Here is a 19,132-nt window from a genome sequence, read left to right on the forward strand (position 1 = left end):
GATTCCCCAGTCGCTTCTGAACAGATTAGAATGTACCAAAAAAAATGAAGGCAAAGTTACTTAGAATCGGCTCAGCATGTCCTTGTCATTCACTTTCAATGCATTCCGTGTGTATCGACAATACAAAACAAGCAACATCTCACGGGCCTTGCCATGTAAGAAAGGGACAGATTGGCATTAGAAATATGATTGCATTGTTCATCAAGCATAATCCGGAAATAATCGGCTGGGGCTGCTGCTATTCAATGCTTACAGATTTTCTAATAGGAATCCGACACATGCAGAAGACATCACCACAATACGGCATGGCCAAAAATCCCATCAGGGGAAGACAGACAGCGAAACATTGCTAATGCCAGGCAAGCAGAAACAGGGGGAGAAAATCCATCTTCTCTCACGCGCAGACAGGGGTGTGCAGACAAATGATTAAGAGCGTCTCTTCTCCTCCGCTCCAGATCCGCAACAATCACTTGTTATAAGCCACAGCGCTCCTCCACACACACACAAAGAGGAATTACAGCTCCACTGAACTGAAATACCAATACGATGAACCCCGGAGTCCCTAATCGACAATGCTGCAGTCACCGAGGAGAGACACACAGGTGGATTTGTACAGGGCTGTAGGTTTCCAGCTGGTTTCACAGAGAGTGATTAGCACTAATCCTTGACTCCCCCAATCTTATTTTAGACGAGTGTGTTGTCCAAGACTATAGCTAATTACAATCCACCCATTCCAGCGGGTCTGCTCCATTTACACCAGGGCAGAGACCCTCGCTTGGGGACTAGGCTGCCTGTTCATGTTTGGGCTAGGTATGCCTGTCAGGCTGTCTTCAAATGTGTCCCCGTCCTTATAAAAGTTTACCACGGCATTTTTGCATCGTATTTTAGCAGTTTTTTTCCTGATGGTTATACTATGCATTAACCATGTGCTTTCACTGTGCTTTGTTACAATTTGCTTTGCTTTTACAATGGAACATTTTAATTCGGTTTTCAAGTATCCATTATCAAGATTACCTCCGGATATGTTAATAACGGCATTGCAGACTGCAGTACAGTAAAAGGAAAATTAAAGCACAAAGCAATGTAAATGGAGGGCGTGAGTTTAACTGAAACACTGGGGTAAACTTAACTTTTTATGGGATTAGTATGGGATTTTACCTCGACACACACCTAAATGTGGGCAAGATTCTTAAAGGGGAAGCTCATTTAGAATTTTCTGCATGCACCAAATGCATGGACGTTCACATAGCTCATATTATTATTATTATTATTATTATTTATTTCTTAGCAGACACCCTTATCCAGGGCGACTTACAATTGTTACAAGATATCACATTATTTTTACATACAATTACCCATTTATACAGTTGGGTTTTTACTGGAGCAATCTAGGTAAAGTACCTTGCTCAAGGGTACAGCAGCAGTGTCCCCCACCTGGGATTGAACCCACGACCCTCCGGTCAAGAGTCCAGAGCCCTAACCACTACCACTACTCCACACTGCAGCCCTGTATTCAAGAATATAGATAGATGGATGGATGAATGGATAGCTACAGAGATACACAGATATATCCTGGATGTTTGAAAGGAGGTATAACTGCAGTGTACAAAAATTAAACATTGTTTTTTTAAAACTGATTAAATAATGATTTTGTTAAACATCAAAATCCTTTGTGTACATCCCAGAAAAAAAATAATCATTTGGTTTCTATATAGCTACAGACTGGTATAAAAACTCACTGAAGGCAATCAAAAGTCCTCTTAGATTTCTGACCCCCGTTTTCTGTTCCACAGCTCCAGACTTGGTTGGACATGCCCCGAACCTGCCACTGCATTCCCAGTTCAATCAGCTTTATAACTGAACACACATACTGCACAGCAGACGTCACGCTCCTGTAAAAGCTCATGGAGCAGGGAAACACAGGGCAGTGTATTATTTTTGGCTCAATGTATCATGCCTCGTACATGCAGTACAGCTATTACTCATGTATTACACTCCTGTACCAGAACAGCTCACAAAGGTAATGACAGACTGTGGCAAAAGCACAGCTGTATGTATCAAGCTGTCAAACTAAAAATAAAAAAAAGAAGTCTCGTAATGTAGTTGGACCCCAGTAAGATGTAGTGCTGTGTTTTGCATCACCCTATAGAATTAACTCATTTTGCTTCATAAAGTCGAATGAAACCTGCTGAATAATGTTACGTTAACGTATATTAATGACATACCGCTTTGTAGTTTTTACTTAACAAAAAAACCTGACATTTCGAAATCTAACATGAAATACTGTACTGTTATGGCTTCTGGTAGACAGTATGATTACGTGATGCTAAATCTTTTTTTTTTTTTTTTCCCCTAGGTGATGCAAAACTTTTGGCCATTATTATTATTATTTATTTTTTAGCAGACGCCCTTATCCAGGAAGACTTGCAATTGTTACAAGATCTCACATTATTTTGACATACAATTACTCATTTATACAGTTGGGTTTTTTACTGGAGCAATCTAGGTAACGTACTTTACTCAAGGGTACAGCAGCTGTGTTCCCCACCTGGGATTGAACCCACGACCCTCCGGTCAAGAGTCCAGAGCCCTAACCACTACTCCACACTGCTGCCCCATGCTATAGGTGCACACAGATAAGTTTCAGTTATGATGCTGTTACATTTAAAAAGGTGTAATATGGCTCAGGTAACCTGCAGTCTAACAGAGGCAACTTAATTACAACAGCCTGTAGTTCCAAGCTGAAATGGAGGGGTGCCAGCCACAGACACAAACACCATGCGTCTCCCGTTAGCCCTCTCATCTAAATGTTAATTGAAAACGAAGCGTGAAATTCCTCATTAAAAATTCTGGGCTGTAGCGTTTCAAGCGTTTCGTTCTGTGCCGGCACCCGCTTCACCCTTCTAAATGTTTACCGCGGTGTTTTTGCAGTTTTCCCCCCCATACTTTTTCCCATGGTTATACTGTGCATTTACTATAGTTTACCCTGGCTTGCCATGTTTATTAATATGCTTTACCACACTATTCTTTGCTACCTATACTTTATCATGCTTCACTATGCTTTATTACACTTAGCTAGGCTTTTACTATGGGGAAACTTTTATAAAAAGGCATAGCCACGTGGAAAAACACTTCAAAACGTAGCTAGTGATGTGATTTCACAAATAAACGCAGTCATTTACAATTTGTGCACAGCGCAGCCTGCTACATCGGAGCTGAAAGGGTTAAGTGCCTAGCTGAGAACTGCAGCCCACCGCTGTGGCGCAGTGGCAAAGTCATTTTTAGCCTCTGACATCTCCCGCTGCTTGCTGCCTCCACTGCCTGTCTGCCCCGTGCTGTGCGGGCTGAGCCACTCTGCTGTAATTGATTGCCCGGGGTTGGCAAGTCAGAGCAGGGGTCCTCTTCCCACCAAGAAATACAGGAATAAAAATGTACAATTACTCCACATTACCTTGTCAAACCAGGAGTCCACTTTGGGGGGGGGACATTAAGAGAACAAAACCCACCGATAAACGACACGGCAGCTGTTTTCTCCGAATTAGCGCTTTAATTTTAAAGAATTATACTGTAAAAATGAGCCGTTTAAAAACTGAGTAAACAGTCCAAAAACAAGTTTGTCTTCGAATGCCCAGAACTCACTTTGCAAAGCAACATCCAAGAGCCGTTACATCAAAATGATCAACCGCCTGGTAAAACGCCAGCTGGACCCGAGGAGTCGTTTACAACAGTCACGCAGTTTCATTACCTTGTAATAGTGCTTCAGAGTTACTGCAGCCACCAACGAAAAGAACATAGCCTTACGAATGGCCATTGCAGGGGAGGCTATCAGTGTCTGTGCAGGAGCGACCCCGCTCCACCTCATTGCTACGCGTGAAGGGAATGGAAAGCAGTTGCACTTGGTCCCAGGGGAAGCTGGAGATCGGGATCATTTGTTTCAGAAGCGCTGAACCGCAGTGGGTATATAGATTGTCCACTCGCAGCAATTTGTTATCTGCTGGGATCTCTTAAGCTGAGGGAACACAAAGCCACTTTTTCAGGAACAGCGGCTTGAAACATGGTTCCAGGAGACCGGGAGACCTAGTTTGAGGTTTCTGTATCAAACCCCAAGTCTCTGCTGTGCCCTGCAGTGGCCTGCAATTTAGTCTCCTGACACCAAGTTCCAAGCCACGAAGTGGCTTCGACTTCCCTCGGCTTGAATGGTTCTGCTAGCTGGTACTCCCGAATTCGATTTTTCATAACTTTTCTGAAAGGGTAATAAAAACTGACACCGGCAGTCGTTTTGAATAAATCAGTCGAGTCCACACAGCACGAGCCGCAGTGCTGCGAGAGAAGAAAGCGCTAACACAGCCCCAGCCGCGCTGAAACACTCGAGGGGAAAGCATCGTGATTGAGGCTTCAGTCACTGTCACGCAGGGCAAAGAGCAGAGCTGCAAAACCTCACTTCATCAGCATGCGCACCGGACTAGAATCCCAAGTACAGGGGAGCCATCATTCTACCACTGCAGCCTGGACTGGAGACTTCTACTGTTACACAGTCCCACGCTCAAATACAATACAACACAGCTGAAGCCCCTGCCGTCTGTACCAAATGCTTTTTGTGTAAACAAGCCAATTAATTTATTATGCAAATGGCAAAAAAAGGCAGCAATTAGCATGTATATTGTTTTACAATGCTGTGTCTTATATTGCCTGTTTTGTTCCTGAATGTCAATCTGCCTCTTGAGAAATGAAGTGTATATTCACGGCGTGTTTTAGAATCTACTCACAGATGTAAATGATGTCCTATTACAACGTTGCTCTTGTCTAAACCGGAGAAGCCTTTGCAGTGTACGAGTGAGACTTGTTTATAGAATACAAACTGTGAGTGGGAGTACGGGAGGGATGGGGGGGGGGACATTTCACGTTTCCTTGAGCACAACTGACCGTGGCTCTGTACTGTAGGCTTTGACCCACATTTCCATAATGAAACCAGTCTGTAAATCTCTCGCTCCCAGTATCAAACTGGGGCTGCAGCCGGTTCCACCTGCAGTCTACAATCCAATCTGCAACCCACACACAAGTCTAAGATCACCTGTACATGTGCAGCATCACGTTTTTATATCATTTCCATCTAAAAATCAATTCGGCTACCTCCAGTTTGTTTTTCTGAAGTCGGTGATTTAAAACCCTCCTCTCGCGTTCTTCGGGCTGGACGTTGATTTAGAGTAACGTCCACCATCAGCGTGGAGAGGTGGAATTCTGCCAGCCCAAAATTCCCTCTGGTGCTTTGACTGACAGAGTCCCGATTGAAATGGATTGAATTTCGATCTGCTGTTGATTGAAATGAACAAGTGTCTTTTTTTTCTTTTTCAAATCACTTTCAAGTCAATCCCTGGGGCAGGCAGAGACACACAGAGGCAGTAATCCCAGCGGAATAGACCCACAGCACTTCCTGAACGATATAAACCCCTTGCAGACTCACTCATACCCTAATAGATGATGTCATAGCAGCTGCTTCTAAGGGAGTTCGGAACGGTTCAATACCAATCAGATTCTTGGTTGCCGAAGATTCTTTTTTTTTTCTTTAAACAGTCTGTTCCAAATTCTACTCCTGGGGGACCCCTCAGTAAAGTCAGACATCGTTTGTGTCTCTTGGTTTGCCTGTCTTGTTGCCAATAGGCTTCGAGCAGCTGCTGTTTTTAAGAATCCTCACACCCTAAAGTCACTGTGCTTCTACAATGCTTTAATACTCTTCATGCTTCCTTTCATAATGAAGGTAACACTTGATATTAAATGTCTCTAAGTACTGTGCATTTACCTAGTAGTTAAATGCACAGAACCTGGAAAACGTTTGCACTGTATGAAAAAGGAAAACATGTCTGTGTATTTTCCAGCGACTGAGATAGAAAATGTGTCAAGAGAAATATTGAAAAGCATTTTTTTTTTTTATTGATCGCATGCATTTACACCGATCAGAGCCCCCGGGGACGCAGACTGGACTGAAAAAGGAAGGGGGCTGCTGAGTGAAAGAAGATTGTTAAGGGTGATAAATGCATCAGGGATTGTGTTCAAATTGGTGGGGAGAGAGGTTTGCACAAGGTCAAATTTGAAGGACATATAGACAGTCACAAAAAAAAAAAGCAAGACGACAATAACCATCCATCTGATCTGAGAGAAATCTTAATATTAAAGCTCAGAGAGGAAGGTATTGAGGCTGATTTTTATCATGATCAATGTAGTCTCAGCGGACAGTAATCTAATCCTCCCAACCAAGAATTACTTAATGCTGCTGTGAAGCGAACGATTGAAACAAACACTGCTTGAAATGTATTCGGTTTGAAACATGACCATAGAAGAGATTTTATAAATGTATCCAAAAAGATGCCAAGGAAACCAATCTGACCTAAATCATTAAAACTACATTTTGAATCAACAAAAAGAAAACAAACACTGGTTAAATTTAAAATGATATCATTTGCAACTTGAATTAATGAATCAATAAATGGAGTGGACAAAAACTTCAGGTTTTTTTTAGTTTTTTTTTCATCAACCAAACCGTCGTAGGTCTGCAGGTTTTAATGTCAATTTGCGGGTTTGAACTGTGAAATGCAGGTCACTTGGGTGGGCTGCAGAATTCGATTTCAGTGATTTACAATGCATTAAAAAGTACTCTAAAAACGATTCAACTTTTGAAGAAAATGTGAAAAATCAATGCAAGATCCTCATGAAAGAAAAAAGTTTTCCATTATACTTTTTGTTTTGTTTCTACAGCCTTGGTGTTCTCTTTATATTTATCTAAGGCCCTCCACTCTCAAAACTAAAATTAAACTAAATTAGTTTTCTATGAAATTCCTGTGTGGCAGTCTGTTTTTATTGCCTGAACAGAAGGCGCTTCGAAACTAGGCCAAGAAATCCACACTCCATAAAAGTCTAAATATGGTTTTAATGCTTCACTTAACAGGAAAGAACTCCAGTTGCACTTTTAATGTTCCTTAAAGGTACAGTGCAATAAAAATATATATTTTAATAGTAACCCTTTACATGGTATCTCTAATGACTGTGTAGTTACATAGTAGTTACTTAGCAAACACATGTGTACATGCACATAATTACAATGTTATTATGCATAGTTACAATGTACTTAACGTATAAATCTTTTTGCATGAAGCTACGGATCACTACGGTAGTAAACAGACCCCAGGGAATTATGCACCAAGGTTGGGAGACACTGTGCAGATGTCCGCTTTTTGAAGACCAAAACAGTTTGGAAAGAGTTAATTTGAACATCTGCTGTATATCTTCCCACTAATATTTAGAGCTGGCTGTCACAGCTGAGACAGAGTTCAACCCCGAGACTCCAGCACAGAGTAAAGAATAAATAGTTTAAAAACGCTTTAAAACCACCCCATACAAATATATACTGTTTAATCTAGCCAGCTGCTCTTGAAACCATTGGCCATCCTTGTTCCAACAACTGTGCGTGAGGGGGTCTTGTCTTCAGTGCATCTTAAGTTCTTAAATATGTACCTATGAAAGCATGAGCTTCAAAATCAGGTTAAACAAGGGGTCTTGCAGACACAGCTGGTCCAGAGCGCCGAAGGAACACCTAATTCTTTGGCACAATTCGTCGTGGTTTGCCATATGATTGGCAGGACAAAAGAGGCGCTTCACCAACGCAGTCCCTTAACCTGGACCAAAAAAACAATCAAAATCAAATACTGAATAATCAGCTTGACTCTGTGCCAAACTACAAACTGTGATGGGAAACTACAAAGCTGTGGTATGTCATTCAATATTTTAGCGTAACATTATTCAGCAGCTTTCGTTGGACTTTATGAAGCAACATGAGTTCATTCTATAGGGAAAACCTTTAGCCATAGCTGTACATATACAGTCCAGTTCACTGAAAAAGGCACTTGCCAACACAGTTTCCTATAGTTTAACCTTGGCAAGTGTGAAACACCATGGGGTGTTTCAAGCTGAGAGGAGCCCCAACCCTGAGTCAAGACTGTGCTGCCAGCTTGCAAAGCTGTCGACAGGATCAGACGGGGAGCAGCCTGCTTTTATCTCCATGTTGTCGAGCGCCAGCCCCAAGCACCAGGCACGGCTTTGCTGCCTGTCAACCTTCCAAGTCTCAGGGATGCTGGAGGCTGGCGGTGCGCAGACAGAGCATGAACATGAAAGAGGAAGCTGGGGCTTCAGCTGAGGATGCCCAGACAGACAGGGCACAGACACAAACACACACACAAACACACAGGGGATTTAGAAGACGACCCAGACTTTGAAAAGTGCAAAGCTGCTGCTGCTGGTGTAAAAAGCACAAGCAGACTCAACGAGGGATTTTAAATGGGAATGGGGTTTGGTTAGAGTCCGGAGGAGTACCGGGCGATCATTTTCCAAGAAAGAAATGATTGGCCATATCCTTTGCATGTTCATTTTGCATTTGCATTTAAAAGCTTGGCTGTGCTGTACCCTGCTTTACTGCGCGTTAACTGCAGTTTATAAAAAAATAAACATGAATTAATAAATAAAATAAAACGCCAGCTCTGTAGTTAAAAACATCAGACCTTTCTAAATACTGTACCAGTAAAAAAAAAAAAAATCATTTCTTTACGGTTTTAATCTTGAATTGAGCAATAATAATAATAATAATAATTACTTGATCTGTGTTTTGTATACGAATGCATTGAATTTGCTATTTTCTACTGATTTAGTGGGTCAGTTCCAAGCAATGTTTACCGCCTGGATATACATCAGGAAACATTAAAGTCACGGCACACCTTAAGCATTACGTCAAAACAAATCCATAAACTTTACAATATTTCTGGTATTTGCTTTGCGATATGAGCGCCTGTTTCCGGGAATCTGGAATTCTAAGAAATCAACCAACATGCTATTACAGAACAGATTTAGAATTAGCAGTGACATGTTTAACCCTTTCCTTGCCGTATTGTTTATCGAAGGGGGGCAGATAAGATACAAGCTATTCGACCGATTGGAAGCGCTTAAAAAATATGCTTGATGTTTATGATTTGATCGCAGGTTAAAGCGAGTTCCCTGCAGGCACCACCGCTTTGCTTAATTAACTAGGATGTAATGCGTTACCTGCCTGAAAAAAGGAATCAGATTACAGCAGTGCGTTGTGTCATGAAGATATGGGAGCGTTGATTTGCTCTAACCCTGTAAAGGTGGAGGGAGGAGAACTACTACAGCATCTTCAAACAAGCTTTGAAATGGCCAACATCAGACGCAGCACCTCTGTAATGTATTGACACTTCAGAGTGTCGTAATGGAACCCTGGAGCTCTCCTGAGTTAAGAGGACTTTGAAAAGACAGATGGCTGGGATATTTTACGCAAGAGGCCGGGGCTTTTAAAGAATGTGTCTTGTATGTGCGTGTGTTTACGATCTTCGCTCCCCACTCCCCCACCCTTTCTGTAGACTGTAAATCGTGAAGCAGGAGCTTTCAAATGGCTGTCACTGGAGCAGTAAAGAACAGTTTCAGGGATAAAAGCCCATGAACGTGATGTACTGTGAAAATAATGCATATTAAAGACGTACTGTAGATCAAAGGGAATACTGTTTATCAGCAGTAAATGTCTCCAGGCATGGCTGACGGCAGAGAGGGAAGATGATGAAAAATATAATTCAGCTTTATTTATTTTCCTGTTCGAAGGAAACGTTCATTTGAACTTTCCAGAAATGATGTAACTGCAGTGTACAAAATTGAAGGCACATGAAAGAATTTTTTTTTAATGTAAACAAAAATTGTAAAAGATTTAAAAATATATATTTTATTTTCAGGACGTTTTGGGGGAAAAAGCCCTTCAGCGGTTTAAACAGCTTTATAATTTCATAAACTGTTTATAATTTCCTTTTCTTTATAAACCGCTGAAGAAGGGCTTTTGAATAGATAAATAGACTGAACACGATTATGCCAGCAGGACTCAACAGAAAAGAATGAACAAATTAACTCCAATAAATATATAACATTTAAATAAATAAATAAATAAATAAATAAATAAATAAATAAACAAAATTCATTCAAAAGTCGTGCATGCTGATGCGCTGGGGAGGCCAAATCAAGGCTGAGGCAGCACTGGATGATAATAGAAATAAAAGTTTATATAAAATAATGTTAATTAGAATTAATACAGATTAATATATATATATATATATATATATATATATATATTAATATATATATATATATATATATATATTATATATATATATATATATATATATATATATATATATATATATATATTATGTCACAATATATAGAACACCATTACATCATGTAAGAATAAATCATGGATTTGAATGTTTAAACAACTACAAGAATTGTCATGCCGTCAAAAACCTATAAATACCTATATATACCTATATATATATATATATATATATATATATATATATATATATATAAAGAACGTTTTTGCTCAAAAGAGCCAACTTCCCAGTGTTTCGGTATGTTTAAAACTCCTTTGACAAGGGAAAGTGTGTTTGAAAACAAACAGTGGAGGTGTTTATAGGCTTTTGATGCCATGGTAACTACACTCACTCATTTCAATTTAAATCTGTTAATCTGCTTGGGATCTCATTTACTACATAGCTAATGATGTAACGAAATACAGTTCCTTTCTACTTAAACCTGCAGGCATCGTGGGATCCATTTGTTTTCCTTTATTCTTCTCTATTGTACTCATCAAATTGTATTTCTTCTGAAACTACAGATTGTAGGTGTTCTGTTCATTTTTTGTAAAGTGTTGAACTATTGGTTCATTTACTTCTTTACTTATTATGCTGTTTAAGACCTGTTTTGATTCTCATTTTGGAACATTAACATGGAATGTTTGAAAAAAAAAAATATATATATATATATATATATATGCATCATCATGTTATGTTATGGGGCACTTGTCAGTATAGAAGGTAAAATGAATGGAGCAAAGTACAGGGAAGTCCTTGAGGAAAACCTGCTGCCCTCTGCAAGAAAGCTGAAACTGGGACGGAAGTTCACCTTTCAGCATGACAACGACCCAAAGCACACAGCCAAAGCTACACTGGAGTGGCTAAGGAAAAAAAAGGTAAATGTCCTTGAGTGGCCCAGTCAGAGCCCCGACCTAAATCCAATCGAAAATTTGTGGCATGACTTGAAGATTGCTGTCCATCAACGCTCCCCAAGAACTTGACAGAGCTTGAACAGTTTTGTAAAGAAGAAAGGTCAAATATTGCCAAATCTAGGTGTGCAAAGTTGGCAGAGACCTATCCCAACAGACTCACAGCTGTAATTGCTGCCAAAGGTGCTTCCACCAAGTATTAACTCAGGGGGGTGGAGACTTATCCAATTAAGATCTTTCAGTTTTGTATTTTTAATATATAATCTTTTTCTCAATAAAAACTTTTTTCCTCTTAACAGTGTGGAGTATAGTGTGTAGATAAGTGGAAAAAAATCCTATAGGCACTTCCTATAGGCACTGTGTGGTCCAGTGGTTAAAGAAAAGGGCTTGTAACCAGGAGGTCCCTGGTTCAAATCCCATCTCAGCCACTGACTCATTGTGTGACCCTGAGCAAGTCACTTCACCTCCTTGTGCTCCGTCTTTCGGGTGAGACGTAGTTGTAAGTGACTCTGCAGCTGATGCATAGTTCACACACCCTAGTCTCTGTAAGTCGCCTTGGATAAAGGCGTCTGTTAAATAAACAAATAATATAAATATATATAACCTAAAGACTGGAGTAAACTCTTTGAAAAGTCATGTTGTGTACAGGACACTGACCTCAGTAACGAGGAGATAAGGGGTCAAACGAAACTTCTGTTAAATTCAAGCCAGTATTGTAAATGCAGTTCTGAAGCTGACAGATCAAGATTGACAGTATTATACGAAAGCATTCAGAGTCTGACCTTTTATAACAAAGAGATGAAACAAAAATATGTTATTTGGCTCAAAGGAAGCAGACTTCGTTTGTTTTCTATTTCTCTAGAGGATTCCAAAATAAATAAATAAATAAAATCCAGCTTCCGATCCCGAAGAAAGACGTTTAGTTTTGTTATTACAGAACAAAGCAGGGATAAGTCTAGAAACCGGGTGTTTTTATTACTTAGTTCCTCTTTTGTTTTTTTTATTTTTTTTAACATGTGTTTGATGTTAAATTTGGGTTTTGCAGTCCTCAAAGGTTCATAACAAACAGCTTGGTGCTTTCAAATCGTGCTGAGTGAGATGCTGCCATGAGTGTGTGTGTGTGTGTGTGTGTGTGTGTGTGTGTGTGTGTGTGTGTCTGGTAAAGAGTGTTAATGTTATGAGGCTTTTTTTTTTTGCAATTGAAAAAAGAAAACAAAATCCAATCCCACACGTCTCTTGTTCATGTTACCGAACACCAGCAGAGCTGTGAAGCCTGCCTGGGCCTGAACAGATTGTGCTGCAACAGCACATGCACCAGCACACAACAGCACAGACCAGCGGGCAGCCTGGCACTACAGAATTCAGCAGCGCATTGGCTCACTCCTCAGTGTATTTCTGGGCACCACCAACACCCCGTTATGCTCCTAGATCCTCTCCTTATCTCTCTCAGATACCAGTTGAAGCCGCCAGTGCATAAGCAGGCACAGCCTTTTCACTTGCTTGGTTTCGCAGCTTCAGATGTTGGCTTGACATCTCTGAGCCGGCGCTGGGAGACAGGCAGAGAGGCAGAGGGGCTGCCAGCCCCCCAGGCGAGGCTGGAAATGATCGGGTAGATGAGGTCAACTCAAAGCATGAGAGGCTGAAATGTAACAGGCTGCACCTGATTGAAGGCTGACGTGAATGTAGGAATTACCTCCTTAGTCCTTAATTTTAGTTTTATTTCCTGGCACTGAAGCAACTTGCATATGGCAGCTACGCACTCGGTTGCAGCAGTTGTTGTAGGTCTTGTGTTAAAGCCTTGTGAACTAGAATCAATAGTCTATTGAAAATAAGCAATGCTGATTTTGTTTTCTATATTATTTGAATTACTGTATTTAATTAAACATTGATAATATAAGTTTTCCGTCTGTTATATAACGTGCTTACGGAAGGCACTGCTGTATTAAATTACTTGTTATTTTTTCTACTACAGTTATTATTATTATTAGTATTAGTATTATTATTGTTATTATTTATTTCTTAGCAGACACCCTTATCCAGGGCGACTTACAGTCGCAAACAAAAATACATTTCAATAATCACAGTACAAGTATTAATACAATTAGCAAGATAAATACAATGACTTTGGTTTTAGCAAGTACAAGTATATAAAGCTATGGCCAAACGTTTTGCACCCCCCCCTATAGAATGAACTAATTTTGCTTCATAAAGTCGAATGAAACCTGCTGAATAATGTTACGTTAACATGTTGAATTACATACTTAACGAAAACTGACAACACTTTTTAAATGTGACATTTCGCAATCTAACATGAAACACAGTTATGACTTCCGGTAGACACCTGCGATATCGTTTTGTAGTTTCTTTGATTACATGATGTTAAATAAAAGATCAAAAACTAAATAAAATTCTAGGTGATGCAAAACTTTTGGCCACTGGCTGTAGAGTAAGTTCTGCTTTCATCCACTGGGGGGCAGAGCGAGACCCCCTTTCTTGCTTGCTTTTTTGTGTTAAGGTATATGGAGCTGATGCTCGGAAAAACCTACCGCCTGCAATTCTGAAAGTGTGCACTAGAGGGCGCACACGTATATCAAAAGAACTTCTTCAGAATCGGGCTGCAGGACTGAGAATCCGGTTTCTTCCCAAATTTTGCACAAGCACCACTCTGCCTTCATTTTCTCACGGACCGTGCTGTTACTGTATGCAGGATTGGGTTTTTTTATATCCCTATTTGGCAGCCGCACATTTAAAGCCAAACAGTGTCCATTAAAAAAAAAAAAAATTAAAAAACACTTTCTTTCTGTCAAACATAATGTGCAGTGCACAGTATTGACACTAGCTTCAATTTAACACGTGCAGTACGGGTCACAGGGTTACCATCTGACTCCATGCACACAAGGACAGTTTGGGACAGTTCAGGCTTTTCGACTCACGCCCCAATGCATTCTGGTACGTTTTACCTGTCTTAGGACTACACTTACCAGAATGCATTGCGAGGCGAGTTGAAAAGCCTGAACTGTCCCAAACTAGTGTACATGGAGTCACACGGTAACCACAGATCAGTGAATCAATTACATAGGCCCTAATGTTTGTTATTTATTTCCCCAGTTACTTAATGAGAAAGAACAATGACGTCACTTTAAGATCTTACTGATCTAGCTGTTGAAGTTTGGGGTCCAGTAACATATCTCATCCCTAATAAATCATTTATCAAATATATAAAATTATGCGTTTGTCTAATGCAGGGGTCTCCAACCCTCGTCCTGGAGTGCTACTGGGGCTGCTGGTTTTCGTTTCAACCAATCTCTCAGTTACTTAATTGAACCAATTATTGGCTTAATTAGTCAAGATTAACAGGTGTTCCAGATCTTTAGCCACTGATGATGTAAAGACACCTATAAGACCTGCAGGATTGGAGCTCTCCAGGACCAGGGTTTGAGACCCCTGGTCTAATGTGAAATAATACTGTACATGACATAATCAATTCTGACAGATTTCAGTTATGTGAAATAAACCGGAATATCATTAACAAATAATAAAGCAGACCCGTTTGTGAAGATTCATAGAGCGGTGGTTGTGACTTGCTCAGAAGATAAGCTTATTTATCAAGCATGGTGTTTAAAAATGGATCACTGTGCAGTACTATGGAGTGTGGGCTCTGGGTTGTAATTAATTCACAAAAAGGAACAATTGATATGCAGAAGTGCATAAACTGCCCTCACAATCAGGCTCGCTCGTTAACTACTGTTGCAGTGTTCTGACGTTTCCTTTTCTGCTTTACTTTAATGGATTACAGCTGCTGTGCAGCACTCCTGTGAGGGTGCTGCCTTTCTTACTGAGACAATTAACTCTGACTGCCAAGAGGAAGGCGTTTCTATTTGCAAAAGCACAGCTGGAAGAAAAAAAAAAAAACTGTTTTGTTCACTGCTGTCAAGCTCGCTACTTGCTGTAAATTACAGAAACTTGAGCGGATCCCTGCATACACCGTGCATGTGTGCGTGCATGTGCGTGTGTGCGTGTTAAAATGCCACATTGAATTAATTTATCAGCTCTCTGGGAAGCCATGGCATAAAAATACATGTGTATTGTATTGCATTGCATGTTTAAACCAGGCTGTTGGAGATCTGACTAACACTATAGATATGAAAGGGAAATGAGATCAGCAGTAAGGTTGAGCAGATCCTGAGAAAGTCACGATCCGACTCCCAAAGTTAAGTGATAGAGCTAATTATAACCCTCACTCGTCATACAGCACGGGCGGTTTAGAAATACAAAAAGAAACTTGATCGATTCAATGGTTACTAGGGGCAGGGCGAAACCCCTAAATGTAAGTAGTGGGTGTGTTTGTGAATATAGGGTTGGCAGGGAGGCAACAATCACAGAGTAAATGATAAATCAAACCAAGCTCATCACAGCCAGGATCAGACAGAAGTCTGAAACAAGGACAGCAAAACGCAAATCTATAGTCTAGTGTGTTTTTTCATTTTTCTTTTTTCTAAGCGTGAATTATAGTTATCAAATAAATGTTAAGTATTTGATCATTTTAATGGTTTTAATAAATCGGTTTTTATTAAAAAAACAATAGTACTCACTGGAAGAGGATCCTTGATATTTCTGTCTGGTTTATCGGTTCCAAAGCAGGAACTGGGTACCCGGTTTCAAAGGAACCGGTTCGCACATCTCTAGGAAAATCCTTTGTTTGTGGAGTTCTGGTGAGCAGGTGTGTATTTTGGTAGCTTGGTCAGTGAAGGCGAATGCCCAGCCTGACAGTAGTGTTTGTACGATACTGTACAGTTTTGTTTAAACCTCTTACTTTGGCCCCCGTGCCTGTGTTTGTTTGTCCCCGTGTTTGTCTTTGTTGTTCGTTTAATTAAACGCACGCAACAGTGCTTTAAGCTATTCCTTACGCGGAGTCTCACTCCTGACGCTATCCTGTTACAGTTACCGTTTGGACCAGAAAGCTTTTTCAATGTCTTCAATGCTGAAATGAGTTTTGATTTATACTTATAACTGATACCTGCAGTATATCGCAAATGGTCACGTCAAGAGGATTACGTGCAAGCTGATTTTGCAGATACAGGATAATAAGCTTGCAGAGGTTAGATGACGCTTCACGTAGGCAAGGAACATTTAGATAAGAAGGTTTGAATGTAAAGAAAATTTAGCAAAAATGATGCCGATTGTCCTTTTCCCCCCGCGAGAAACACCCCCCCAAAAAATAGTGTCTGTTCATAGAGTGAATTTGGACTTTGTCAGGTAAAAACAGGGGCTTTTTGCACTGGCTTCTATCCTAGTTGCTTTCCACACTGTACGAAATGCCTGCATGTCCTCAGAGAGAACGTTCTTCTGAATAGTTTGTGTACTCACGTCCTCGACGGTCACAGCCAGCACACTCCTGCTCTTCTTCATGGCGAGGTCCAGGGATCAGCACCGGGGTATCTTCAAACGGGACGACCCATAGGGCTGCAACACTACCCCTCGGACTCCAGCCTCCAGCCTCCAGCCCCCAGCACGCCACTTCCACAAACTGGGAGATGATGAAACTGGGAGATGAGTTTCCTTTTTGTTTCCAAGCAGTCGTTTTAAGTCTTTTAAGTCTCCTTGGATTTCTTCACCTGCAGCACACAAAAAGATAAAGAGATGTAATGCTGATTTGATCAAAGGGCTCTTGAAGTGCAGCTCTGTGGCATTTGTTCTGTACCAGCATGCCTGTGTTTTACCATTTCCCCATCTAAAGTATTTGGGTCGATTTCAATTGATCTGAACCAGCGGTTTTAAACCCCGGTCCTCGGGGACCCCCTGTGTCTCATTCCAACTGAGCTCTCAGTGACTTAACTAAGCCCTTAATTAACTAATAATCAGCTTTGACTTTTCTAATTGCTCTCTGCTCTTAAACAGTTGGAGATTTCAACTTAACTATAAAATGTTATAAATAATGAAATGACAACAATTAAAAAGGTCTAATTAAGCTCATTATTAGTTCGATTAAGGGCTTAGTTAAGCAATTGAGAGCTCAGTTGGAATGAAAACCAGAAGAGACAGGGGGTCCCGAGAATTGGGGTTGAAAACCACAGCTCTAAACCACGGCAGATCTATATTAGAGTGACTCATTCAGGACATTTAAAAAAAAAAAATACAAATGTGTTCTGTCTAGATCCTGAGATCATTTATCTCATCATCTCGACACAGCGGTTTGAAACGTCGAGATCCTGACAGAATATATCTCGTGATCTCGACAGAACACATTTCTGTGAAACGAAATGCCCACTGTCCTTAATGAGCCACCAGGCAATCCTACCGTTGTTCAAATCATGAAAAGGAGGCTTTGATAGCAACCTCTTAGTGTGACGGAGTCTCTTACATGTGTTTCTTGTCTTTAAATATGAAATTAGGATGAAACCTAACTACTTGCTTGCTTTTAAAAAGTGGCAGTATTTTGTGTCACTGTTTAGATCCATTGAATGGATCCAGTGGAGTAATTTCATGCACTTTTACACTGCAGCTTTTTCACAGCAAGCAGAGCCTGTTAAACAGTCTATAAATGCTGGAGTCACGCTCCCATGAATCACTGTCTGGAATGAGAGAAGACCTACTCAAGGGTGCAGTCTTAATTCTAACAGAAACAGCTGAGATACAAACATTGTAAGCCTGTAAAAATCAGCTGTGAATTAAGAATGACGAAAGAAATCCGCAAGACCCAGGCATGCATGAAAACTCTCCTTTCTTCATCCAGTTAAAAGGGTTTACTTGGATTGGAGCTGGGAATGAAGTCTAGTGGCTCTGTCTGCAAAGCTTTGAGCTTGTGAGTAATTTAGAAGACTGTGTTTGATTCATTAAATACAGATGTGTGTTCAGTCACATCCACTGTTGTGAAAAAAAAAACCAGACGGGTCATTCATAACCTCCCACTGCTGCAACTACAGCTGTGGCCAAAAGTTTTCCCATCGCCTAGAATTTTAGGATTGAGACATAATTAAACTATATATATGATAATTCTATACAGGGGGTGCAAAACGTCTGGCCACAGCTGCAGACACTACCCCTTACGTCAATGTCTTGAAATCCTGTAAAAACAAGCTTCCCTCACATATAAAAAAACGGGCATGCTTGCAAACATCAGCCCACGTGAGGCATGAGTTGCACAACTCTTTGTTTTCATGCACCTTGCTAGGAACCTTTTTGTCATCACCTGTGGTTCGTGCATGATCATCAAGTGCAGCAGAAGGAAACCCCGCCTCCCCAGGATTTGAACCACATGAGCTGCAATGAACCTGACACTAAACGGCAAGTCCATTCACTCTTCACGTGGTCTGCTGACTGGCTTAAAATCTTATTCCTTCCTGCTCTGCACAGCCGCATCCAAGCAAGGAGAGAAAGACCATTTAAAAACAGCAAGGCGGGGGAATTGCATTACTTGAAAACGCAGCGGCTCCGATGGCCCGGCACAGGTTTCAGTGACTAAGACGTATCAGAGCAGTGAGCAGTGGAGAAAGAAAAAAGGGTGTTCTTTACAAACAGCTTGAGAGCTTGTCGAAATCCCCAAAAGGCACCTGAAATGCTTTAGGCATTCAGAAATGCAGAGGCTGGTCTTTGGAGTGTGTCCGACAGCAGTTAGCAGCTCTGTTAAATGAAGAACATCAGGTAGGCTTGCTGAAGCAGTGAGTTAACCCATTGGATTGGTAACGCTTCGCATCAAGTGTCTCTGATAACTGTGTATTTACATAGTAGTTGCTTACTAAGTACATGTGTGCTTTACACATATCATTGTAATTATGTGCTTTACACATAATTACAATGATATGCATAGTTACAATGTACTTAATGTGAAAATCTTTTTGCATGATATATGTAAGTATACAATTGTATTATAAAAGGGTTAGGGTTTGTCCTTCCAAATGCAATGCTGTATAATAGGGAGTAACACTTTACTCAATGACTGTGTATTTACATAATAGCTACTTGTAAATTCATACACACTTACACATAATGACAATGCTATTATGCATAGTTACAATTTACTTAATGTCT

At 40.5% G+C, this 19,132-nt stretch overlaps 1 protein-coding gene across 2 annotated transcripts in view; it reads right to left on the reverse strand.

Annotated features, from left to right (window-relative positions):
* LOC117402053 (cAMP-specific 3',5'-cyclic phosphodiesterase 4B) overlaps positions 1–19,132 on the reverse strand; it is a 218,201-nt gene that overhangs the window by 181,150 nt on the left and 17,919 nt on the right. For both annotated transcript variants that reach the window (XM_059007870.1, XM_059007871.1), the window contains one exon: positions 16,472–16,719. In XM_059007870.1, the coding sequence (XP_058863853.1) occupies positions 16,472–16,513 (42 nt within the window). In that variant the 5' untranslated portion in view covers positions 16,514–16,719. The remainder of the gene's footprint in view (positions 1–16,471; positions 16,720–19,132) is intronic.

Source organism: Acipenser ruthenus, chromosome 36 (genome assembly GCF_902713425.1).
Source record: "Acipenser ruthenus chromosome 36, fAciRut3.2 maternal haplotype, whole genome shotgun sequence".
Classification (NCBI taxonomy): Eukaryota; Metazoa; Chordata; class Actinopteri; order Acipenseriformes; family Acipenseridae; genus Acipenser; species Acipenser ruthenus.